Here is a 27,220-nt window from a genome sequence, read left to right on the forward strand (position 1 = left end):
ATTAGTGATCAGCATGGTTTCAGAAACATCCCCAACTGAGAACTTTCTCACCCTGCTCTGTGTTCAGTATATATCCATCTCAAACAGTAGGTGCCTCTCTACCCATAAGCTTTGCATTTCAGGAACATCTCATAACACAAAAGAATAGTATTTCTCTATGAATGCTATGTCTTCTAGTAAGTGTGTTAACATGTTTACCTGGTGCCAACAGTGGTTCATATTACCCTCCCCTCATTAACAGTTACAATGCCAACATCAAGAGTAAAGGGCTGTGGCATTCCTAAATCGGCACAGGGATAATGAGCAGTGCTTGTGCATTAGCACATCTCTTTAGACCATAGCTATTTGACTTGTACAGAAAGGTAACATACTGGAACCTATGGGATGGCTCACAGGATAATGGAGCTGCCCGGAAGCCTGACCATATGAGTTTGACTCCTGGAACCCACAAGAACCAGTAAGTTGTCCTTTGACCTCTTTAGAGTATACAGGAGCACACATACTCGTGGATACACACACACACACACACACACACACACACACACAATGTAATTAAAAAATTTTTAAACAGTGAAATACAAGATGATGACAAGTACTCAAAATTCAACATTAACAAAACAAAGAACACAATTTGAAAACAAGCAAAACATGAGATAATTCTCTGATGAAGACAAGGGTGGAACAATAAGGGGTCATCCTCTCACTGGTACCCTAGCTGTGGACCTGACATGAGGTACCCTGGATCTCCATGGGGCCTCCACAGTATCCTTTTATAAGCTGTGCTGTGAATGCTTTTGTCTACACAGACAAGTGGTTCAGATTCTGATCTCCTGTGCCTAGGCTGGATGCACCTGGAGTTAGAACAGAAGCCCGGACAGTTGTCCTCAGATCCTACAGGTCCCCTGTTATTATCCCTTGGCTTTTTATTGTAGCCTATTGAACTACTTCCAAGGTCAAGTTGTACAGGGAGGAGCAGGTTAAAGTGAATTGATACCATCTTGTTCTAGCACCAAAAGTCTCCGTTTTCACATTTTTCTATGGTGAACTGACAACAATAATAGGCCCAGCCCTCAGCCATCTACCTCAGTCTGGGCTGGGTCAGCTACATTCCAAGTTTCACCACACCAGCCCACACTGGGGTGTGCTGAAGCTTCCAAGGACTGCAGCTCCAAAAATGTTAAGATTCAGAGACCGGAGGAAATTCTTCAGTTCAAGGTGTGCAGCTTAAGCCAGGTGGAGGAGGGGGGTGGAGAGATGACTCAATGCTAGCTACAAGAGCATGGGAACCTGAGTTCAGTTGCCCAGCCCCAGCTAACAGTGACTAACAGTAGGTATCTGTCACCTCAGCATGGGTGGCACAGAATATTGCTTGCCTTAGTCACTTCTCTGCTGATGTGATCAATCACGATGACCAAGGCAACTTATACTGGAAAGAGTTTATTTGTGGCTTCTATAAGTTTAGAGGGTTAGAGCCCATGACCATCAGAGTGAAGAAGAGCACTCCAGCAGGCAGTAGCTGAGAGACTGCATCTGGAGACACAAGCACAAGGCAGAGAGAGCTAATTGGGAATGCAATGGCTTTGGCTTTTGAAATCTCAAACTCTTCTTCCAGTAACAAATCTCCTCCAAGAAGGCCACAGCTCCTAGTCATTCCCAAACAGGTTCATCATCTAAGCACCAAATATTCAAACATTTGATCCTGTATGCGATGATTCTCATTCAAACCACCAAACTCGTAGATCCTTAGGGGAATTCCTGGCCAGCAACTCGGACCTAATTAGTAAACTCCAGATATAATGACCAATTCTGTCTCAAAAAGTAAGATGGAAAGTGAGAAAAGACAACAAAGTCCTCCTTGGGTCTGAGGGTGGCTCACAATCACCTATAATTCTAGCTCTGGGGGGTATCATAAATGTCTACCCTTTGTGGGCACCAGCACTCATATGCACATATCCACACAGAGACACAGAAACATAATTAAAAATAAAAGAAATCTTTTTAAAAATGAGAAAGGGTACACAGTAACCAGTAAGAGCCTGGCTGAACATTAGCTCCATAGAAACAGATGGAAGCTCTTGGGACATCAGGTGGGTAAGCCTCTCTGTGCTCTGATCCATGTGTAGTCTGTGTCATAGCAAATGCACACTTGTAAGCCCTGTGGTTGTAAAGCTTCTAGATTGTAGACTTGTAGTTATACAGCTGCTTTTCAAAATTTCTCCAAAAGCCCTCATCCCATAGATCCCCATCTCCTCTACTTATCCAAAGCACGGAGAATAGAATAAAGTTTGGGAGATATTCAGGAGAATCTTGTCCCCACAAAAAAGTAAAATAAAATAAATTCACAGCCATAAATATGAAGCCCCTAACATTTGAGCACTCTGCTTTTCTGCCAGGCTCACAGGTGCCAAAGCTATTTCTAGAGGAGCTCTTTCCAGTTAAAGCAAGAAACTCTAAGTTCCAAAACAAGCACATCCTAGAAAGGGCAGGACTGTTCTTTGTACCTGTTTCCTACATTTCCCGGTCTTGAGACACAATTTTGGAGAATTTTCATAAAATGACAACATTTACTTTCTTGAGGTAACTCAGTAATGGAGCCCTTGTCTGCTATGACCCAGGCTCTGGGTTTGATTCTCAATACTACCAAAGTATATATTTGTAGTGAAGATACAAGAACACTTAATTCACTTTCTATATGAGATATGTGCCTTCATTTACTGTCACACACACACCTATAACATGAGGAAGCCTGATACCACAATGGCACAAGAACACAAAGCATCTAAGAAGCACTAAACATCACCAAGGTGGCTTTGATTGTATACTTATTCCTTGCTACAGGTTATGGGATACCATTGCAATCTGGTGAAGACTAACCATTCAGTAAAAAGAATCTGGAGATATGAAGGCCACATCTGTAATCCCAGCACCTGGGAAGTAGAGGCAGGAGTTGATAGTGAGTTCAAGGATCATGTGGTGGGATATTAAATTAGAGTGAAAACTATAATACAAAAGAAATCAGTGAAAGAGACTGAAAACCCAATTATCAAGGCTGCATGTAACACAGCATGGTGTTGGGGAATGCTGTGCTATGCAAGTGGGAACAGGGGACTTGGAACCGGTGACCTTTCTCCAGCTCAGGCCAACTTCCACCCTCAGAAGTACCTAACTTTGAACAGGTCAAACTCACACAAAAGAGAGGGTTCATAAGCTGTGACACTGAGCCTTGTTGTTCCATTTGAGTATGATCATTCCTCCTATTGGCATATTGGAGCAGAGTACCTTGGCCTGGTAGTATAGGATACTAAGGCAGTCTTGTCAAGAATAAGCAGCAAATCCCAAATCAGGGATAAAGTGGAGCTTGCATGCAATTTGGCAAACACTGATCCAGAGAGATTGTTAATCTTCTATCCATGGCCACCAAGCCCCAGAATCTATGAAAAAATGATAGGAAGAAAGAACTTCTCACTGCCAGACCAAAGCCACAGCTTGAACAAAGCAACAGGATCTGAGAAGAATAAATGAAAGGTGGAGGAGAAATACTGGACAGAGCTTCTGAAAGTAGGGAAGCCTTCAAAATGAAGGCATCTGCAAGGACCTTCTGTGTGCAAGCGCACGTGCATACGTACTAAGGAAAAGAGGATTTCTTAACAACCCTTTGAGATACAACCTGAGAGTCACTAAAAGAGTGAACATGTCTAATGGTAAGACAAATATGGCTTATTCTTCTTGAAGAAGCCTGTGCTTACACTTAGCTAGATCTCACCCCATTCTCCCTTAAGAAGCACATACTCCAAGCTAGAGTGTGCTTCATTTCCTTCCACCTGTTTCTCTTCCGTTTAGCCCTTGTGCTTACGCTTCTACTAATATACAATTCCTAATTCTTTCTCATCATAATTGTTTAGTCCTGAAATTATTTTCAGCATGAAAGCCATGTACCCCAGTGTGGCATGAAACAAGGTCCCTACAAAGTTTAGAAGACACTTCAGATCAGTGAGGGTGGCAGTGTAGAGATATGTCTCTGTCCTTTGGACAAGGACAACCACCTTGCTCATCCTGTTCTAGATACAATTTCCAAAAAGAGCATTGAAACTAAATCCAAAAAAAGAAAAACAAAAAGGTCTACATGCATGGGAAGCACCAATACTCAAGCAGATGCTGGTGTATCTGTATGCACAGCAGCACTGACAACAATAGCCAAAATTTTGCTCAGCTCATAGCTAAGTAAACAAGCAGAATGTGGTATATCCATAAAATAAAAGATTATTTGGCCTTAAGGAGGCAAATGCTTACACATGCACCACGTAGATCTTATGCTAAATGAAATAAGCCAGTATCAAAAACATAAATACTATATTATTTCACCTATACAAAATATTTCAATATCCACTAAAGTAGAAACAAAACTTCTAGTCCTTTGGAAAGTTATTTATGCCAAATGTTGTTTTTCTGGTACACACAAGTGAAAGGATGCCTTGCTAAAGCAAACACATGAAGGACTGTTTTCCTGAAGCAAACACGGGTGAAAGGATGTTTGGATATAGTGAAAGGACACTTGATGAATGAGTATAAATATGACCTCACAGACAGTGAGGGATGACCATTGAGCATTGGTTTGGTTTGCTCTGTCTTGCTATTCTTTGCTAAAGATAGACATGTATTGGCTAGCCTTAAATAGTGTTGTTGAGCTCAACTTGTGATAATGCCGCCATTGAGAGAAACTCGGTTTCTTTAGGATTCAACTACAGCTGCATGGTGTCTGCTTGCTGAAAGAACTAGACTGTAGGTGCTAGTTCATGCCTAGTGTCTGCCTGGCTGGAGGATTGGTCTACAGCTGCTGAATTGTATTTGGTGTTTGCTACAGGACTAAACTGTTGCCAAAAGAAGAGCAAGCTCATCCCCCAAAGAAACATTGCTGAACAGGTCCACATTCCCCATATCCTAATAATTTTTCTTTTCCACTTCCTCTGCTGGGTAGTAGGCTAGAGGAGGGATTGAACCCTTATTAAAAGTAGGTTGCAAAAAATGGATGCCTACAATCCACAGAGACAAACAGTAGAAAGTGGTTAAGAGGGACCAGGGGAGGTAGAAAGGAGCTGCCAGTGTTTAATGGGTACAAGACTTCACTTGGAAAATATTTTGGAGATGGAAAGTGGTGATGGTCACACAGCAATGTGAATATACATCGCTCCGCTAAAGTTAACAGTAAATAAATGGTATGTTTATGCATTTCCTATAATGAACTGACTTAAAGGAAAGCACAAAAATGCTCCAGAGGGCTCAGACTCTCAGCAACAATGATGAATCCTGTGAGTGAAAATTATAAGATGAGAAGATTTGATGCGTAATCTTGGCTATCTATTTGACTGGATCTGGGACCAATACTGGACAGGCCTCTGGACAAAAGGGTCTGAGAGGGGATCTCGTGGAAGGATTTATTGAGGAGGAAGGCCCTCCACCAATGTTAGCACTTTTTCTTCAGACTTCTTTATAGCTGGGCTGCCTACTCCAGGGAAAGCTCTTTCTCCACTGATCTCCACACATGCACCACAGCATAGTGGATGCCCAAGTACATACACACACACACACACACACCCTACAAGTAAAACTTTTTTAAAAACTTATGTGTGTGTGTGTGTGTATGATGAAGCAAAAATATTTTGGTTGTTGGGTTTTTTCTGTATTTGCATTTATGTGTGGTATGCACATATGTATGTTTAAGCTGGTAGAGGATCGAGGTTAGAACACTGAAGATAAATTCCTCACTTAATTCAGTCCTCACTGTTTAAGCAACTAGCTAGCTTGCTCCTGCGACTCCCTGTGCCTGCCCGCCCTGCCCCATCTGCACCCTAGGATTATAGGCATATGTCTTTTACTTGAGTTCTGAGGACCTGTCCTTCATGTCCTTATGCTTGCTGGGCAAATACTTCATTTATTGGGCCCTCTCTACAACCCAGAAGAATTTTTAATACATATATTCTTTTGCTTTTCAAGTGTGGTGAATCCAAAGAATAGGAGGCATCTGCCACTGAGATCAAAAGCAGGGCTCTCAATGTAATTCAGGGGAAAGCACTTGCCTAACCTGAGACTAAGAGAGTCTCTGGATTTGATTTCCAGTGCTATTGAATGAATGAATGAATGAATGAATGAATGAATCATGTGATTAGACAGTTTTTAACTAGGAGGGACTCTCAAGAGGAGGAAGCCCACTGCCCCACACCGTAGAGGTCCAAGAGGGGAGGCACCTTTGTCAATTCCCTATAGCCAGAGAAGATTAGCAGAGCAAATCAGTTTAGTGGTCTGTGTTTCCGCAGGCCCCAGACATATGGCCCACATCTAATTTTGTAGTGCCTGACCTGAGGTAATGAAGGGAGCCTAATGAAGGTGACCAGGGATGAACTCAAATCCTGTCTGCATTCCAAAAGCATGTTTTCAAAAGACCAGGGGAGTCCCAGCAATGTCCCAGATGTCCCAGAATCAGTAGCAAACTGAAAAGACATGGCTAACGCAGAACTGGTATATTAAAATGTCACTGCATTAAGATGAACATTAAGATGTCACTGCAGGCAAGAGTTGGGAATGGAGCTGGGTATTACATACATGTACTTGCACTCAGATCTGCCGTCTTCAAGCCCCTTGCTGCATTAGGAAGTTATTTGCTACTCTGCACTACCAGATACTTCACTGATAAACCAGTGAAAAAGGAAAGTGAAAGGGGAAACTAGGAAACATGGAGGTTGATGGTGGGGGTGGTGAATGCAAACACAGGGTAAGGAAACCCACCTGCACACACTACCAACTACACTCTGTACAAGAATGACTTGCTGGTCCTAAGCACAAACCTGCAACTGCAGACTGTATAGGGCATCCATGCTGGCCTTGATACATGCTGGCCTTGAGAACTTGAGAACATACCATTAACTACAGACAGACTGTACAGGAGGAACCTGCTGGCCTCATAGCACATGTATACACACACACACACACCCTAATTACAAACTAAAATCATCAGATCTCAACTATGAATCAGAATTTTCTATACCAAAGAAATGATTGGGAAGGGAGGGGGGAAAAAGCAAGTAAGAGAGAAAGAAAAAGAGAAGATAAAAGAGAGGGAGGGAGGAGGGAGGGAGGGAGGGAGGGAGGGAGGGAGGGAGGGAGGGAGGGAGGGAGAGACAGGGATAGATTATAGGAATAGGCAGTGTTTACTAACACATTTTGAGATCCTGAGTTCAATCCTCAGCATATGCCCCCACACACAACAAACTATAAATAAAAATTGTTCAGTGAGAGTAATAATGAGAAATAGAAGCCAAGAAAAATCTCACATATCTGTCACAGTAAAAAGGTGTAAATAAAATAATGACAGTAATAACCATTATAATATAAAATGTTATTACTTACTTTTCTACAAAAGAGATCCGAGGGGCAAGACATATGCAATAAAATCACAGAGTTTAATAAAAGCACTATTGTTTACTAAATAAACCCCACATATATAATCTTAAAGACTGTTCAGGAGAGAACAGTTATGCAGTGGTTTCCCCTCATTCTGTGTAGGATCTTTTCACTCTGTTTACTGTTTATTTTGCTGTGTGGAAGCTTTTGCATTTAATACAGCCCGATTTGTTCATTTTTTACTTTTGTTGCCTTGTTTTGGGAGCTATTACCAAAAGATCCTTGCCCAAACCCACATCCTGAACTGTTTCCTCTGAGTATTATCTACATAAAACATTCAGAGAAAAGTTGCCTTCTGTGTAAAATACCAAGTTTGTTCAGGGTACATCCCATGGTAGTCTCTGGGAGCAACTGCCTCCTCTAGGTGGCCCACTCTCTTCCTGCACTATCTTACTCAAATTGCTCTGAGTTCCCCTAGTTAGCATATTTTCTGAGCTACTGAGTGCTGGAGGGGACTAAAGTATAAGTCTGGTATTCTGTCACAGAAGTGACATTGGGCTTTTTGTTTGGGGGGAGGGGGGGTTCTGGTTTTTTTTCCCCCAACAGGAAAAGACCGTAGCAGTGTGTTGCAATCTCCACAATGTACGACTGAAACTTGGAGAGAAAAGCTCAGAGAAGGATTCAGCCACACCCTCTGGCTTGGCAATAGTCAGAAGTCTCCAAATGGTCCTTCCATGTGCTTAGGAGTCTGGAGAATTGGATGGACTACAGAACAAGTGCTGGTGTCTGGTTGAAGCAGACCAGAGAGCTTATGTCCTCCTCCCTCCTGAGTCACAGTGGCTCACTAGGCCAGCTGGCCAGCTTGCCTAATGTGAGCAGTCATGTGAGAGGCATGTGGAAATAGAGACAGGATACAATTGTCAAGCTCACCTCGTGGCTTCACCTGAGGTAAATCAATGTCGCTGAGTGACCAGATACCAGACCTAGTCATCTCCAGCACACAGTGGCTCAGAAAAATCTGCTAACTGTCGGAACTCCAAACAATTTGCGTGAGATAGTAAAGGTGATTACCAAGGTTCCCTAAGAGTCATAATGTGGCAAACGGTCCTACCAGGAACCAAAACATAACTTCTGAATGTGTGTTCTTAACAATTAATAGAAGTACAAACACAAAATGCTTAACAATAGTGAAATCAGGTGGGCATGTAGCTCAGCTGTTATGTATGTACCAGGGTTTGGTCCCCTGCACAGCGAGGAATAAAACAAACAGTAATAGCTGGACCTAGTCACATACCTGTAATTGCAGCTCTCAGAAGTAGAGAAAAAGAATCAAGAGGCCAGCTAGTACAGCACAGAAAGGCCTGGTTTCAAACAAGCAAACAATCAAACAAACAAACAAACGCCCTGAGAACTTCAGAATACCCATAGCGAGACCTTGTCTCAAAAAACGGCGAAGCAAAAAAATCAAACGAAGCAAACTTTTTGTTTAAAAACCATACAAATGACTCCATTCAAATATGACACGTTAGGATTCCTGCCATTTCATTAACTCCTCTGGTGTGGAATTCCTTTAGAGGCTGTGATTTCTCCCAAAGGAATACTGTCTGGTTAGGGAAGAAAAGCAGGCTGGGGAGTTTCACTCTGGGGCTTGGTCACTCAGCCCACCCTTGCAAAGCTGTTCTTACCCTGAGGACTTTCTAGGAAAGCCCTACAGTTCCCACAAGCCTGATGCTGAACTACAAATAAGGCCTGCCCTCTGAGTGCTGGCATCTGCTTATTATGGAAAAGGCCACAGGTCCCCAGAGGACCCGTGTATTCCATGAGTCTTCCCACAGCATCTTGGTGATGAAGCTCCCTCCCTGCAAGGCTGGTCCTGATTTATATCCCTTTAAGAAACTGGAGACTTATTTTTGAGTTTTCATTTTTATAATTATTCGTAGGCAGAAAATGATTATTTTTCAGAGTCAGAAGAGATAGGAGAAAACCAACAGGTAAGCTTCCTCTGACCTACACACACACACACACACACACACACATACACACACACACACATACATACACACACACACATACACACACACACATACATACATACAAACACACACACACATACACACACACACATTTAGAAAGGCCACTTCAAAGGCACCATTAAATGAGTCAGTGAATTAAAATCACTTTATGTTTGAAAAACTAAAGCAATTAGGCTGAGGCAGACAGATTACAGCCTTGACTACATAGTGAGTTCCAAGTCCTCCAGGGCTAAATATGTGAGACTCTTAAGACAAACAAACAAAAACCAAGGTATATTTACAAACTAAGTCATCATATACGTAACACTGGTAAACTGTTAATTCAAACAGTGCCTTTCAAAAAGATTTTATGTGCAGTCCCCACTGTTATACCTGGGATTGTGTGCAGTCTTCAAAGTCACCCGAGGATTGTGTGCAGTCCCCACGGTCATCCTGACATTATGTGCTGTCCATACTCTACTGTGTTCCTCGATAAAGCTACACAAGCTAATGGTAGCTTTGTCTTGGAAAGAACATCTAGACCACATTGAAGACTGGTCATACTGTGACGTAAAGGTTTTGGTAAAACAAAAATTGCAGTATGTCTACAAAGAGCTGCATTGACCTCTTCATAAGGGCATCTGCCTGTCAGATGATCTGTACCCTTTCAGTGTTCAGGCCCTTATTCCTCATGGAGGGGTTTCCATCTGCTTAGACAGTAGTACTCCTCAGGTTAAAATGAGGAGAGTGATTGTAAAAAGCAGCATCTATCCAGCACCTACCTGCTGGCAGGAGTTCTGCTTTATAGAGATTTTAATTATCCATGGATAATTTAAAGTATATAAAAGAATTCCTTATAACCATGTAAAAACAACTTGGTCTGAGAAGTATTTCAAAACATAATTATCTCCAGTGGAAGAACGGCCAGAGGATTTGTATGGGGCAATGTATACGAACTTTACTTCAGCAAATGCAATCCAAGTAAACTTAGAAGGCTAAGGATGTTCTAAAAATGTAGAAATCAAAATAGCATCTGCGATTTTTCCTGTAAGTTATTTCACTCTGCTATATATAGCAAGGAGGTCTTGAACAAACAAGCCTTCTGGGTTCCCCTGTTCCAGGAACCCAGCAGGAAGAAGCTGGCCACCACGAACTCTGAAGGGCAAAGAGCCTGCAGGTCCCAACATCTCAGTCTCCCACAGCCAAGGAATCCAGATGTGTGGCTAAGCCTTGCCTACAGAATGTTCTTTCAAAAATGCTTTTTAATACCTGCCTGAATAATGTTCAGAAGTGGGACTATGTCAAACAGAATAAGAATATCATATTTGGCAGTTGTGGCTCATGAGCATCAAGTCACAGGAACTATGGAAGTCACTGTGATAGCTAAATATATAGCTGCACACCTAATAGTGTTGACCCTCTAAGATGAGACCACCTGAACACTCTCGTCAGGAAAGACACAATCTGCAGAGGTTGATAGTCACCATAATGAATTATGGGCTCAAGCCAATCCATGGGAGCTTCATCTATAAAAGAAATACATTAGCTAACAAGGCCATCTATGAATCCAGTCACCAAGTAGAAAATATATAAGACAGGCCTGAAATAAAGACCAAAGGAGATAATCGGGGTTATATCAGAAGGCTTTTGAAGTCAAGTCAAATGTTTTCTACTGACTAAAGAGTATCAGTTACAAAAATATCTTCAGGGCAGGGAAGGCAAATAGCTAGGCAGCAAGTTGTTTGCCTACCATATAAAAAGCCATGAGTTTAACTTGAAATATACAATGATAGGTAGATAAGTAGGTAGATAGGTAGATAGATGTTCGATTGATCTTTACTTAACTCAAACCAACTATCTACTTTAAGTCTCTAAATTCATAATAATAAATGTTTAAATGAAATAGTCCCTAGAAAAGTGGCTGACTGTAAACTGAAGCAAGCATTGCTGGTGGGAGTGCAAACCGCTCTAGTAATTAAGGAAATCAGTCTGGAGTTTTTTGAAAACTAGAAGTAAGTCTACCACATGATTCAGCCATATACCTAAAGGATGCTATATTCTCTTTATCCATGTTTATTCTTCTCTATTCACGATAGCCAGGGAATTGAAACAGACTAGATGCTCCTCAGCTGATAAGCAGATATTTAAAGTGTGGTACATATCACAATTTTATACTATTTAACTGTTAAGAAAAAAGATGTTATGTAATTCTAGAGATGAATGGGTGGAACTGGAATCAGTGGACCAGAGTGAAGTAACCCTGACCCAGAAAGACAAACATCATATATTCTCTATCATAGATGGATGCTAGCTTTGAACCTTTGGATATGTGAGTGCCTAAATTATGAGAACACACAGAACTCAGGAGACCAGTAAGAGACAGTAGGTAGGTAGTTTTTAAGAGAGAGTTGAGGGCTGGAGAGACAGCTCAGTGGTTAAGAGTGCTCTTCTAAAAGTTCTGAGTTCAAATCCCAGCAACCACATGGTGGCTCACAATCACCCGTAATGAGATCTGACTCCTTCTTCTGTATCTAAAGACAACTACAGTGTGTTCATATACATAAGATAAATAAATAAATAAATAAATAAATAAATAAATAAATAAATAAATAAAAGAGAGAGAGAGGATTGATAGAAGGTAGCTGGCATGAAGCGGGAATGGGAACTAATAAAGTGTTAAGTAGGTTGGAGGATGGGAGGGAAGTGGAAAGAGAAGATAGGGCCAGACAACTAACACTGAAGACGTTTGAAAAACTCAAATGGAAGCATTCTACACACACACACACAGACACACACACACACACAGGGTTTAAGTGAAGTAACTCTATAATTTTGGGTGGGGGGTGGGGGACTTTAATTCTCCCAGATACCATGGGCTAGCAAATAAAAAGCCAAATGTCAGGAATGTGTTACTTCTTTTCATTTTGTTTGTCAGTGAGATTCAATGGATCCCAAACTACAGGCTGTTGCCATTGCTCTGGATTATCCTACAGAACTTGATGGTAAGCCCCTACTCTGAAAAATACCACACATTCAAGCCAGAGAGTATGGTGAAATCAGGCTCATACTGAACTGCAAGCTTCATGCCTACTGGCTAGCTTTCACAGTCCTAGAAGGCATTATGCTCACTTACCTATCTGCAACCTATAATAAGAACCAACCTGGCAAAGCATGTCATCTGGTACAATAGTGGCATGAATATTACGGGACCAACCAACAATTTTACGATTGGATTTACGGCTCACTCCACAAGGTCAACTTATTCCAGCCACTACTAATAGAGCCAAGAATCTAAGGCCAGTCATCTCATAGACTTCAAGGAAGAGCCTACTGTTCTTATTCTGCTAAATCAACATAGTATTAAACAGACTCCCAGTGACTTGTTATAGCAATAGATTAGTGTGTCTCTCAACCCTCATCAGAGAAGCTCCTTTTTACCGTAGATGGTGATTAACACAGAGGCCCAGAACTCATCAACATGCAAAGAATAAGAGATTGTAGAGTGTTCAGCATGAGACACATGAGTCATATACTCCTTCTCTCATTGAGGTGGGTAGAATGATTGTGACTGTTGTGCATGACTACTACACAGAAACAGTGCTTTCCAGTTACAACAGAGCAGTTGCACATATTAATTGTGACAATGGTTGTGATAGCACACATGAGATCAAAGCCAGATAAAATCCCTGCATAGAAAGAGGCAGTGACAAGGTGTTGCACCCTTAGATGAGGAGCCGTTGGCAAGAGACGGCAGTTTGGAAAGGTAGTTTTCTTCAGGAAAATATCTCCTGAAGATGCCACGGATGCTCTAGCAAATGTCCCTACACTCATGCACATACTGGTGATAGCAGTTAGTGGATCCTGTGGGAGGAGTGGTAGACAAGGGGTAAAGAGTTGTAGGAGAGGGAATGGGAGATGGATGCTTGTATGGAATTCTCATTCAATAAAATAAAACCAAAACATAATGTAAAGAGTGCCTCTGTCTTGCATGTGGAGGAGATATGGCCTTGCTGGGAGGAAGTACGCCACAGGAGGTAACGTCTGAATTTATCGTCTTACCCCACTTCTAGTTTGCTCTCCTCTCTTTGCTTCATTCTTACAGCTAAAGATGTGATCTCCCAGCTTTCTGTTCCTGACACCATGCCCACTGCTTGCTGCCATGCCTCTACCCTGCCATGATGGTCTCTTACTGCTCTGGAACCTTAAGCCAAAATAAACATTCTCTTAAGTTGCTTTGGGGCATGGTGTTTTCCCACAGCAACAGGAAAGAAACGACATATTAAGGATCTAAAAGAATTCCCAAAACTAAGTACTTACTCCCTCCTCCCGCAAATCATCCAGCCAGGAAAGACATAGTGAAATGAATAGTCGTATCACAAAGAAAAAAATATATAAATGATCAATAAACAGCTGAGAAGCACACAGTATGTTTACGAATCAGGGAGACACCAACTATAGTTGCTGTGAGAGTCCAACCTCTCCGTGGTCTGGATGGCTGTCATCACCAAAAAGAATGGCATCAAATGCTGCTTAGCATTTGAAATAAAAGAAACTTTATATACTGCTGGTGCAGGGGAGGGGGGTAGCAGTGATAACTAGTGCAGCCACTGTAGACAGCAACATGCAGGTCCCACAAAAGCCTGAAAAACGAGCTCCTGTGCTATCTCCAGCTACCCACTCTTAGGTGTATATTTAAAGGATCCTAAGTCAACAAACAGATACCTGCACATCCATGTTTACTCACAAAGCCAAAACACAGGAGCCTAGATGTTCCCCAATAGATGAATGGATAACAAAAATGTGGTGGGCAATACTTAGCTGTAAAGGAGAATGAAATTGGAACACTGGAAAGGATGGATCTACAGGGGAAGGTGGTGAAAGAACAAGAGGCCTATGGAATACATACAGCATGAAAGCTAGGAGTATTTAGGGAGAGGAGAGAGACCAGCAAAAGGAAGAGAGAGAGGATGTGAGACTGGGAACAAAAATAGAACAAAGAATAGCCAGGCAGGGGTGGCTCATGCCTTTAATCTCAGTACTCAGGAGACAGAGGCAGGCAGAACTCTGCATTCCAGGCCAGCCTGACCTACAAAGTGCCAGGAGAGCCAGGGTTAAACACATGAAGGGAGCAGGGGTAGGAGTGGGGTGGGGGTGGGGGGTGGGAATGGGGGTAGATATAGTTCAATTAATGTTTTGAAGCTGGAAATAGAGCTCTCTGATGGAGTGCCCAGCACCAGGGGAAAAAATCAAATTCATAGCTTTTCTCAGACACCAGCTTCCATTTTGAGCCTTTGTAGTAAAACTGGAGGAATGGGGGAAATGGTGACATGAGCTCAAAGTGAGGAAGAGGCTCAGTAACAGAGTAAGGCCTAGTATCAATACTCGGCATTACACAGGGAGACTTGAAGGGGAGTAAATGAACTGTACACAAGAATTCTGCACTGTTTTTATAACTTGCCTATGTGTCAAAAATTATTTCAAAACAATGTCAGCAAACACAGCAAGCTAATTGTTTCTCATAGGTAGACAAAAGAGAGACCACCAGCAAGCGCTTCTGGCTTTCTGCTGTGTTTTGTTTTGTTTCTATTTGAGCTGTACAAAGTAAGAACCATTTCCACCTTCCAGCATTTCAGGAGGGGCAGGGAAGGCCCCCAAGCATTGCCTTGTCACAAAACAAGGAAACAGCATGTGTCTCTAAATAAAGTGGAGATACCACCTGTTAGTACCAGGACACTCCAAGCCCTGGCCTAACTATGTGACCCTTGACCTGCGTTGCCAGGCCAACAGCCCTCAATCCCACAACGCACTTGGCTCAGTTCCCACCCTCGCTGGTGTGACATCACTTTCTGTATAAATTAGGGGATCACCCCCTCCTCTCTCTTTCTTTCTTCTCTTTCTTCTCTCCCCCCTCTTTCTCTCTTTTTCCTCTTCTCTGCCCTTCTACCCACTTTGCCGCCCCTCTACCTCTGTACAATGAACCTCTACCACGTGGAACCACCTTGGCCTGGTCTGCTGTTTGGTTTTTCTGCCCAATAAATAAATATATATATATATATATATATATATATATATAGCTTAATATTAATTAATTCATAAAACCACCTATGAACATAGTTTTGGCCAAAGCAAATTTAAACCTAAGCCTGATGAAGTTCTAAGGAAATGTCTAGAAACATGGTAAGAAAGCTACAGGTGTCACCAGCAAGCCATAGGCCCTACAGCACAAATAGCCCAATTGCTGAAAGTAAATTCTAAAGCCAAACCAAGAGAAATGGGCAGGAAAAGGAGTATAATGGCAAGTTACATATTGAAAGAGGTCTAAAAATTTACCAGCTAATTGCAACAAATAGTCTTTATGTGAATCAGATTCAAACATACAAATTGAAAAACGAATCCATTAAGACCTGTGGATATTCAAACTGGGCTATTTAATAATTTAAAGAACTTAAGAATTTTAGGATTGATGATGGTACTTTTAGGTTCATTTACTACAACTGATCAGGTTCTTATTTTTAAAGCATCTACAGATGAAATTTTGCAATGACTGAGAGTTGCTTCAAAATAAGTGGATGGTGATATGGAGAACTATGCTCATGAGACCACCTTGTACTACACAGAGAGACCCTGTCTCAGAAAACTGAGAAAGTGAGAACATAGACAAAACAACTCTAGCCATAACACAGAGGCTTCACAAGCCATTGAGACTTTGGACCCACATCCTTCTTTTCCGGCTAACACTATTTCCCTGAGTAACACTAGAGTTGTAAACAGCTTTGCCACTCCTTAGGAGTCCAATTACCATATGAAAGGTGAAAGAATCTGGGCTTTTCCCCAGGTCCATTAAAACAAAGCTGTCTCCTCCCAGTCAAAAGAATACAATACCAGTGCTACCTCAAGGCTCCAAAACTACACACTAAGGTCTCCTTTTTTAAAAAGTAAAATCAGGCAGGTATGCTGGTGGGAGAGACCTCAACTCAGGAACTCAAAGCTCTGTAGAAGAAGAGAGGAGCTCACCAGGAAAGAGAAAGGAAGGTAGGGACACAAAGGGAGAAGAGCAGTAGGAAGTCGGGATACAGAGCAAGGCACTGTGGAAGGAAAGAAGAACAATTGCTTAGGAGAGTATCACATTCTCAGCTCTACTGAAACAACAACCCAGGAAGATCAGTGAGCACAAGTTAGAAGCAACCCTGGCTCCCTGAAGCAACTGAGAATAAAAGTAATGAAGCAGGGAAATTTCCATAGATAGATAGATAGATAGATAGATAGATAGATAGATAGATAGATAGATAGATAGACCGACATGACTGAGGTCACACAGCAGACTGAAGACAAAGTCAAGCATAGAAGTGTATCTCAGTTGTAGAACACTTAGAATATGTAAAACTAGGTTTAATCCCCTGTAGCACGGGGAAAAAAAGATAACTCAGATAAGATGTAGGGAAGTAAGTGATGACTTAGGTAGTGTTTGTATAAGAAGGGATGTCGAACCTAGCACCAGGGTTCCATGCACAGTGGGGCTCACTTATGATATACTCCTCAGTCACTGTTGCCTGGGGAGGTTTGTCTATTGAGATCTGTTGCCTACAGCTGAAAGGATGAGAATGCTGGTTCTAGTGTGTTAGATTGGTTTAAAAAGACAGCTGTAGAAAGACAGGAGTAAGAAAGAAAGAGAGGCTTAATCTGACCTTACTCATACTAAACAGGCATCTTATCACCCACAAGTGCAGGTGACCACAACACACACAAGAGAAAGTCCCTTATATGGGGCAGAAAAACCTTCTGTAGTCCACAAAGGATGCTGAGAAGTGTAGTCCATCAGCAGAAAACTACCATTTCTTTCTCTGAGAGGGTAGACAAGCGTGAAGAGACTTTTATTGCTATTAATAGTTTTCTGTTATCTCCCATCATAGAGTATCCTGTGTATGTTGTCAAAGTTAAGCCTAAATGAGTGTTAGCATTCTGTCTAAGCTCCACCCACAGTTACTTGGCAACAGCTAGGTATGCTCTGCCCCACAGTTACCTGGCAACAGCCAGGTAGGCCTGACCTACTATAAAAAGGGCTGCTTGCCCCCTCCTCACTCTCTTACTCTCTTGCTTTCTCTTGTTCTTACTTTTCCTTGCCCCCTGTCTCCCAATCCCTTTCCCCCTCTCCATGGGTTCATGGCTGGCCTCTACTCCTCTACTCCTCTACCCCCCTACTCTCTCTGTCTTTCTCTGCCTTTACGACACTTTTGATTCCCCTCTCCATGCTCTGAATAAACTCTATTCTATTCTATATTGTCCTGTGACTGGTCCCTCAGGGGGAAGGAATGCCTCAGCATAGGCCCACTAAGTCAACTCCTTCCTCCACACCTCACCACACCTCCATAGAACATATCCCCCAGGAAAGTCCCAGGCTCAGGCAGTTCATGGCCCTATCCTTCCAGAGTACATTGTATGATAGCTTCATTACAGGACAAACAGGCATGGGAATAAGATCTGCCAGAAGTTGGCTGCTTCTGCCTCTGGATGCATAGGTCGTGTAGGCCAAAGAAGGGGAGAAAAAGACCAAAAATAAAACCTCCTTATCTAAAGATGAAATACATGCCATGTCTCACATGACAGAGGGGTGGATTCTCTGGCCCAGTGGAGGATCTCAGATTCTGCACCCACACCGTAAATGCCTCAAACAACAGAGAGGCAAATAGCAATGACTCTGCCCTCAGTGTTTCCCAAACTGACATAAAGGGATGCTGTGACCAGGGCAGCCTTGGACCTAAGCCTACCACCTAACTAGCATGAGACCACATGATAGTTCAATTTGTCATGTCCTTTACCCTGGCATTCAGTTCTTCCTCTTAAGAAAAGCTAATTTCAGGGACAATAACCTAACCACCCAAGGCCCCTCATTAAAGGAGAATCCCAAATACTTGGACATCAAACTCACAGTTTTGGAAAATCCTTCAGAATACCAAAATAGTATCTTTGACAATTTTATTTGTAGAATAACATATGATCCAAATAGTACAAAGAGTTTGGCAATGATGCTATGGATGTTTTCTAAAACATTCCAAAAGCCAATACTAATTTAATTTTGTTATTTTGCTTTACAAATTATGCCTCTAAACAGGCAGTCTAATTTTAAGCAGGAAGGTGTTAAGGAATATGCTTACTGTTGTCAGGACATGAAGACCTAAAGATTTGCCCGTAGACAAAAGGAGTAGAGTTGACTTTAGCCTTCTTTGTTAATTCAATCTATAAGGTAAATTCTTTATTACGGATGTTATATGACTGATTGTTTTCATCTGTTGGCTGAGTATATGGAATGGGAAGGCAGATTTTTAAAAAGGTTCTCTTAGTGGGCTTAGTTTTGAAAATTTTCATAAAGTAAATAATTTACTCTTCGCATGGTAGCCACTGACTTGGGTAGTGACTTAGGATGTTCTAGGGCAGTGGTTCTAAACCTGTGAGTTTAAATCCCTTGGGGATCGAATGACCTTTCACATGGGTCATATATCATATAGTCTCCATGTTAAATATTTACATTACAATTCCTAGAAAGTAGCGAACTTACAATTATGAAGTAGCAATGAAATAATTTTATGGTTGGGAGTCACCATAATATAAGGTGTATTAAGGGTCATGGCATTAAGGGAGTTGAGAACCACTGTTCTAGAGTGTTCTCGAACAGTAACTGTTGAGGAAAAAGCAAGGCAGTCACTATCTCTGGGAGTATACTTTTAAAATGGAAATTGAAAATAATTTCTTTTGGGAGAATACAACTTAAAATTACATTAACTCTTCACAGCTTGACATATAAAATGTATTTACTATATAACCTTGGGTTTAACAATTTGATGGTAGCAAAATATGTATTGCCATGTTTTCAAATACTAGGTATGGTCATTTAAGGTGACAGTTCCAAATTTTAAAATATTTAGCTTATCAAATTGTGTCTGGTTTTGCTCATTAAATAATAGCTGGTATTGTTAATATTTAAAAATATTTAAAAGAAATATACAAAGTTCATCATATGTGAAAGCAAAATAATACCACTTAAACATTGTTGTGGTATGAATAGATATGGCCCTCAGACTCATATGTTTAAGTCTTGGCCCATAGGAAGTGTTGTTATTAGGAGGTAGAACCTTGTTGAGTAGGTGTGTCCTTATTAGAGGTAGAGTGTCACTGTGGGGACAGGCTTTGAGGTCTCCTATGTTCATGCTAGGCCCCGTCTGGCATACAATTCTTTCTGCTGCCTATGAATCAAGATGTAGGACTCTCAGCTTCTCCAACACCATGTCAGCCTGGAATACTTCCCACCATAACTGAACCTCTGAAACTGCAAGCCAGCCCGAATTAAATGTTTTCCTTTGTAAGAAATGCTCTGGTCATGTTGTCTCTTCACAGCACTGAAACCCTAACTAAGACACTTTCTATTCAGATTCATTCCTTGGATGCTGACTTTATTTACAAAGCTTCCAAAGAGCTTGTTTCTTGTTCCTTACTTACAGGAGTCTGATGTTAACAAACAGCTAATTATAGAACTTGTATAGAACTCGGGTGTAAGGTCAATTGTACAACCGATTTTAACTCATGTTAATTTTGATGTAAACATTTTTCTCATATAACCTTGTCTCAATATTCCCCACAAAGTTGTACAGTTATTATCTCCTGATTTATGTTCTATATCTCTGTCAACTATTAAGTTTTATCATAACCCCTTGGATGGTCCCTCCTCTGAGACACTCTTAATTGCTGCTTCCCTTATCACCCTACTGTCACCCTTAAAACAGTTACCAAGAGATAAAACAGTTCAGTGACCACTAAAAAGGGCCTAATGAGGCATGGTCCAGCCAACTCATTGCTCTTCTTGCCACTCTAGACATTAATTTGGGGACTCAGAATGAGAATAGCTGGACTGGAGCCTTTTTTGTATAGATTAACCTCTCTGTCTCACTAGCTCAGATCAGCTTAACATCCTTCAGGACCACCTTGACTCCTTGTCTGATACAGTACTCCAAAAGTAAAAGGCACTATATCCAACTACTGCTAAGGATAGGAATCTATGTCCTCCTCAAACATTGCTGCTTCCGGGCCAGCAAACCCTGGTTTGAAATGGAACCTAAAGACACAAACCAGGCAAGAATTACTTTGGCACCCTCCCACTCGGTCTTCCTCCATATTATCCTCATACCTATGATTTTACCCTGTCTTTTAAATGTTTCACTTACGGAACTTCACTCTCTGCCCAAAGAAAATGTACCATGTAAGCTCTCCCAATACCTACCTCCCTACAAAAGATCCATATATTCCTAAAATATCTGCACAAAAAAAAAAAAAAAAAAAAAGTCTTTTAGATGCGGTGGCAACACTCTGGCTAAAAGGAATCTTTATCCTTTTACCCTGTAAATTTTTTATACTAGCCCTCTATTTTCTCCTCTGATGTTTTCTAGCTCCCTGCTGCTTCTACTAGCTCATTTTGGTGGAACAATCCTGCCAATGGGATCAGTCACTGTCACCCTGAATCAACTCTATGAACACTCTCTCTCACCTCTGTTCTTCCCTATTCCTCAAACTTCCCAGGAAATCTCTGATTCTGTAGGCAAACCATCTGCTTGGAGGCCTCTCATAACTATTTCCAAGGTCTCTTTAGGAATGTAGGATGACAATCACCTGATCCATCATAGCCAATCAAGTTAAGACACACCCCCAGCTACATGACCAGAGGACTCTGAGGTACCCACTCTGACAAAGACTCTCTTCATCAGAAAGCAGTTACAACACCCCTGTCCTGCATTTCTTTATATCCTCTCATAGTTAGGAATGTTGGTTTACTGCTGAAGGTCTATACTTCAGCTTCTCTTGCAGACTACAGAAGTCACTTTCACCCCATAAGAGGCCAACTCCCACCTTCCGTTGGAGACATTTTGGCCATCTCATACATGAGTGACAAGATGCCCATCTTTGTGAATAAACATCGTCCTACCTAAGGTCAGGCAAAACCTCTTTTTCTCTTTCTCTTTCTTTCTTTCTTATTTCTTTCTTTCTTTCTTTCTTTCTTTCTTTCTTTCTTTCTTTCTTTCTGACTGGTCTATCCACAGCTGTGTCCTTTTGATAAGCTAACACTGATCACCTTCCAGACAATAGTTAAAGGGTGAGTTCTGTTCTTTTATCGCACAGCCAACCCTCCATACCTGCAGGTTTCACATCTAAGGGCCCAAACAACCTAGAATTAAGCCTAAACAATGCAAAAGAACAACTCTTTACATAGTATTTCCAATGTATTAAGTATTAAGTCATCTAGAGTTGATTTAAAGTATCCAGGGCGTGTGTGTGTGTGTGTGTGTATGTGTGTGTGTGTGTGTGAGAGAGAGAGAGAGAGTTTGATGCAAATAACTACACTCTTCACATAAGGTATTGAAGTATACTTGGTAATTGGTACCCACATAATCCCTGTTGGACACTTCATCTGTAGATTGCTATCAGCTATACATTGCTGGGACTCTTGCTCTGGACTCTTACCAGAACATACGCTAATGTGGGCTATCCCGCTCTCTCAACCCCTGTCCTAGAGACAGATATTTCTCAAGCCCATTAAGTGTGGCTCAGGGGATCTCCCTAAATAGAGTCTGCAATCCAGTAGAGGATAAAATGTGTTCAGAACATAGACAGTGACTGCTTAAAATACATAGCCTAGGAAGCTGCACTCCTGGCAAGCACTATAGAGGATCCTCAGCGCAAGGAGCTCAAGAGCCCTGTGACTGGGCAGCAGGAACACAAAATGCCATATGAAGAGTGAGTGACATGTCATTAATTCACCTTCAAGGACAAGGGCCTGGGTAAGGGCTTTTATGCTTTGAGCTCAAAGTATTGGCTCTCACCTATAGTCCCAGCTACTCAATGACTGAGGCAGATGGGTTACTTGAGCCCAGAAGTCAGGGCAAGCCTGGGCACCAGACTAAGATTATACATCTCAAACACAGAGAGAGAGTGAGACACACACACATACAGAGAGAGAGAGAGAGAGAGAGAACAGATCTGATTGAATAAATACCTCATTTGCACTGTAACTGAAACATGGCACCTGGAATAGGCACAAGAGAAGACAGACTTCCACATTTTACAGTATAGCCCGTGACTTCCTGTGATTACCAAGGTACTAGTCAGAGTGACCTAACCCAGGTCTCTTCCTGAGCCCACTGAATTCAGTGACCCATGAGTCAAGGTTCATATCCGTCCTCACTCCATATGCCTTATAATTCATTCTTGGTCTCTCTATGCCCTGGCCACCTGTGCTACTCCATTTCCACCATCACTTATCTGCAGCACCCACAGCCTCTGCACATCTCTGGTCACATCCCTCCATGGTCCTTACATGGCAACTCCAGATCCTTACCTATCTTCTCTAAGAGGTGTTTCCTAGTAATCACTCTGCATCTCAGGATTAAGAGCCGAGCCCAGGGCCTAGCTCAGGGCCCTAACAGCAGCCCTGGACGGAACTCAGCTTCCTCCTCCTTTCACCCAAAGGGCCCGATAATATCAATCCCAAACTTCACAGAGTGGAAGAATTTGACCTGTCTTCCCATAACAAGGAAGAGAAGTGGGGAATAAGCCTACAGCTCTTCCCACAGTTGGGAAGTGAAAAGGGGGGGGGGGACTTCTGCATTGGAATGATGAAGGGTCAAAGATGGAGGTGAGATACCTGAGGTAAGGCTCCACATACACATACCATCTCTCTCAAGCCCACAAACTACCCAGTTCCTTGCCTGGAGGAGAAGGAAAACTTCCAAGGGAAACTAAGAAATTAACTTAGAGGCAGGGAGTATGGGGAATATCATAGGCCTCTTTGAAGGCTGTACTAAATCTCAGAAACCAACTGGGAACCTGAACTTCAGTAGATGTGGGTTTACAGTGTCAGATCTCTGCCTCCGTTTTCTCATCCACAGAGCGGGGCAAATGACAAATGGGCCACACTCTGCCAACAGAAAACAAACTATTTCCTAAAGCTAAAGTATTTCTGAAAAGGAGGCTACTGGAATGACAGGCTGGATAGAAGTGGGAAATACACATTCCCAGGTGCAGAGACTTGTTAGAGCCCCACCTTGATGGGTGCAGAGGACAGACACACAGCTGCCTGGAGTTAGAGACACTGAGGGCTTTGTATGAAGGATTCCACACTGGCTTGCTGAGGCTTCTGATGCAAAGGATTCAGGAAATTCCATAGCCCTTCCCATCCACGTCATCATGTCTGGTGTCTAGCCAATGAGCACCTCTCCAGAGCAAGCACCAGGCCTTACTCAAATGTGGGCCATCACATAAGCATCACATCTTTGCTATTTCATACTCATTCCTGGGCCTATTCCCAAATCTGCTAAGCCTAACACATTGAAGATGTGATAGTTTAAAAAAAGTGCCAGTGGTTCTTACAAAAAGTCTAAAAACCGCAAGCATAGGAATGTGAGAAACCTGTTTGAGACTCAGACCACTCTGCAGTAGCTACAAGTTACTTAACTGCTCAGAACCTTAACACTGCTCAGAGAGTCAAAACATTCATGCTGACCTAAGCAACACAACATGGACCCATATCAAAAACAAAAGAGAAAACGCTCTTTCTCGTATAGAGAAAAGGATTTCCAGTCCTCTAAGTTATCCCAAGGGACAAGTTCAACATCATCACTCATATGTTCAAGGCTCAACTTGTCACTGAAAAGCCGGGCTTCTTAGGGTGTTTTCAGGCATGGTGAAAACTGAACATGAGCTAGGCGGTGGTGGCGCATGCCTTTAATCCCAGCACTCGGGAGGCAGAGGCAGGCGGATTCCTGAGTTCGAGGCCAGCCTGGTCTACAAAGTGAGTTCCAGGATAGCCAGGACTATACAGAGAAACCCAGTCTCGAAAAAAGAAAAAAGAAAAAAAAAAAAACTGAACATGAAGAATGATGTCATCCAACTAGGAGGCCATGTCCAACAAGGTAAGCCAGAGACGAACAATGAACTGAACTGAACTGAACTACAAATGATGGCCAAGACATCATTTTCTTCAGGGGTGCTCCAGCTGATGAACAGAGAGCTCCAAGATGATCTACCTCCATGTGGATATCCAGGTGGGGAATAATGGGAGAAAGTTCTCCCATCAGAGCCGTGGGGTTCTGAGAGATGACTTGCCTCAGAAGGAACTAACTCTCAGGTCACCAACCTGGGAAGCAGCCCCTCAAGGTCTCTTTGCCACTGGAAACAAGTTTTGGCCAGAGGGGGATAGTGGTGGCCCACACCTTTAACCCCAGCACTCAGGAGGCAGAGGAAGGTGGATCTCTGAATTAGAGGCCAGCCTGGTCTACTGAGTGAGTTGTGGGTCAGCCAGGGTGACACAAAGAAACTGTCTCAGAAAACAAAACAAAAAAACAAAAAAAGAAGGAAGGAGAAGCTGCTGGCCCCTGTGGTTGAATTAGGGAAAAGCTGGAAGAAGCTGAGGAAGAGGGCTACCCTGTAGGAGGACTAGAAGTCCCAATTTCCCAATTAACTTGGACCCCGAGATCTTTCAGACACTGGACCACCAACCAGGCAGCCTACACCAGCTGATATAAGGCCCCCAACACATATACAGTAGAGGACTGCTGGGTCTGGGCTCAATCAGAAAAGATGCACTTAACCCTCAAGAGACTGGCGGCCCCATGAAATTTAGAGGTCTGGTGGAGTGAGGGGTGGGGACATCCTTGTGGAGAAGGGGTGGGAGAAGGTATGGGATGTGGAAAATTCGAAGGGTGACCAGGAAGGGAATAAAATCTGGAGTGAAAAATAAATTAATTAATTAACTAATTAATTTTAAAAAGAACTAATGAAAGAGAAAAAGAGAGAGAAGGAAAGAAAGAGAGAAGAGAGAGGGGGAAGGAAGGAAGGAAGGAAGGAAGGAAGGAAGGAAGGAAGAAAGGAAGGAAAAGATGGCTCGTGGCATGTCCCAGCACTGGGGAAACTAAGGAAGGAAGCTCATCACTAGGTCATCACCCTGAGCTACATTGAGATCTTATCTCAAAAACACTGCAGAAACAGGGAGAAAGAAGAAGCCTAAGGAAAGGAGAGGCAAAGGAGGACAGAGGGAGGGAGAGGGGCACTGGCAGGGTCAGGGAGAAAGAGGCTAAAAAATGGTGCCCAGACTGTGGCGGGATCATAGCTAACTTAAGTGGATGGACTGTTGTTTTTGCCTGACCTTCAATCTAATCTGTGCCAGATGAATCAGAACTTTTTGTCCCAAGACATCTATTATCTAAGACCAAGCTATAAATTCCTGTGTGTTAAATGCCATGGTGACTTGGCCAAGGATTGAGGCCAGGACTTCAGGTGATCATATTCTAGGCATACTACGGTAAGGGCAGATGTGGATGAAACTAAACACGTGCAACCAGATGCCAACCATTGGTTCGTTCTAGTTTAGAAATTAAGTTTAGTGCTAATCTGGAACAGGGGACCTGTGTGCACCCCTGCATCTAGGGCACTGATGCATCTTTGAGGATGAATGACTTTCACCTGGCCCAGGCTACTCCGCGGGGCCATCCTGGCCTCGTGCAAGTCACACTCAACACCCTTTTTTCGGATGCTCAGTTTGGCTCACCTGCTGAAGACAAGGCAGCCCAGGTGGTTGATTTCATGGTCCGAGCGGTGACGGCTGTAGTCCTCCCACAGGTCTTTGATGGCTGTGACCGCCAGAATGAAGAGCACAGGCGCCAGTGCCAGGCCCGGCTGGAAGGCGTTCACAGCCGGCACAAAGTTGAGCAGCGCGATGAAGACGAAGTACACGTTGGCTAGGCGGTGGAACTGCTCAAAGAGGTTCTTGGGCAAGAAGGACAGCAGCGTGTACTTGGTGGTCTTGAGGCGGTTGTCGGCCAGGTGCTGGATGCAGCCGCGCATCAGCAGCCGCTCGCCCTTGGGGGCTCCGGTCGTGGAGTCCTCGGTGCCCAGAGTGGGTAGCAGGTTGGAGCGCACCGTGCGCGTCCTGCCCTCCCAGCGCCTTCTTCGCGGCCGCCGCCATCCCGAAGATGCGGGCTCTTCGGCCGCCCGGGGCTCCCGCTCCATGGCCGCGTGTCGCCGCGCCCGGCTCCTCTGCCGCTCCCGCCAGCCTCCTAGGTGATCATCGCCCGCCGCCCGGGCGCGGCAGCGCGGACTCCCCTCCTGCGGGACGCACAGAGACCACAGTCAGCGTGCCGCGCCCCGCCCAGCCCGCACAGCCTGTCTAGTCTTCCAGGTCTACTAGTCCCCGCGGGCAGGAGGTCGCGGGCGGGCCGGCGCTCTGCCCCTCGCAGTCCCCTCCCGCCACCCAGGCGGCCTGGGCGGTTTCCGCCGAGGTGGCTCCTCTGCCCCGCCCTCACTCAGCGCCCAGATTCAGATTGGGCGGATAGCGGGAAACAAAAAGAGCCCGCGCTGGAAACTTTAGAGAGCTTTACTTTCGTTTCTCTGAGGCATCCAGTTTAGTCCCAGAGAGTTTGCAAACTCACTGTGCCACTAAGAGAGGAAGACTACAGGACTGAGTATCAGTTCGCCCCATCCCCTCCTAGCCCGCGCGCTCTGACTAGAGCAGACAGACTTGATCCAGGACCAGGAAATGTTGTCTGGAGAGCTGGTTTAGGACCTCCTCAAGGCTCACTTGGAGTTAAACCCAGAAACCTTGGTATACCGATTTTCCAGTTTCCAAATTATGTTTTGAAAAGCGCATTGCCACCTAAGAACTCTCCATAAAGTCACTATTTCTGTCCCTCTACAAAAAAAAAAAAAAAAAAAAAAAAAAAAAACCACCCTACCCTCCTCTCCAGCTTGCACTTACTTTCAGATATAATTTTTTGGTG

The 27,220-nt window shown here is 43.2% G+C and overlaps 1 protein-coding gene across 1 annotated transcript in view; it reads right to left on the reverse strand.

Annotated features, from left to right (window-relative positions):
- Positions 1 to 26,684, reverse strand: part of Atp10a (ATPase phospholipid transporting 10A (putative)) — a 212,117-nt gene extending 185,433 nt beyond the window's left edge. Inside the window, exon 1 of the mRNA XM_085841695.1 lies at positions 25,993 to 26,684. Within this exon, the coding sequence (XP_085697821.1) occupies positions 25,993 to 26,453 (461 nt within the window). The 5' untranslated portion in view covers positions 26,454 to 26,684. The remainder of the gene's footprint in view (positions 1 to 25,992) is intronic.
- Positions 26,685 to 27,220: the final 536 nt, after the last annotated feature.

Source organism: Mus caroli, unplaced genomic scaffold (genome assembly GCF_978045245.1).
Source record: "Mus caroli unplaced genomic scaffold, Mus_caroli_1 scaffold_8, whole genome shotgun sequence".
Taxonomy (NCBI): domain Eukaryota; kingdom Metazoa; phylum Chordata; class Mammalia; order Rodentia; family Muridae; genus Mus; species Mus caroli.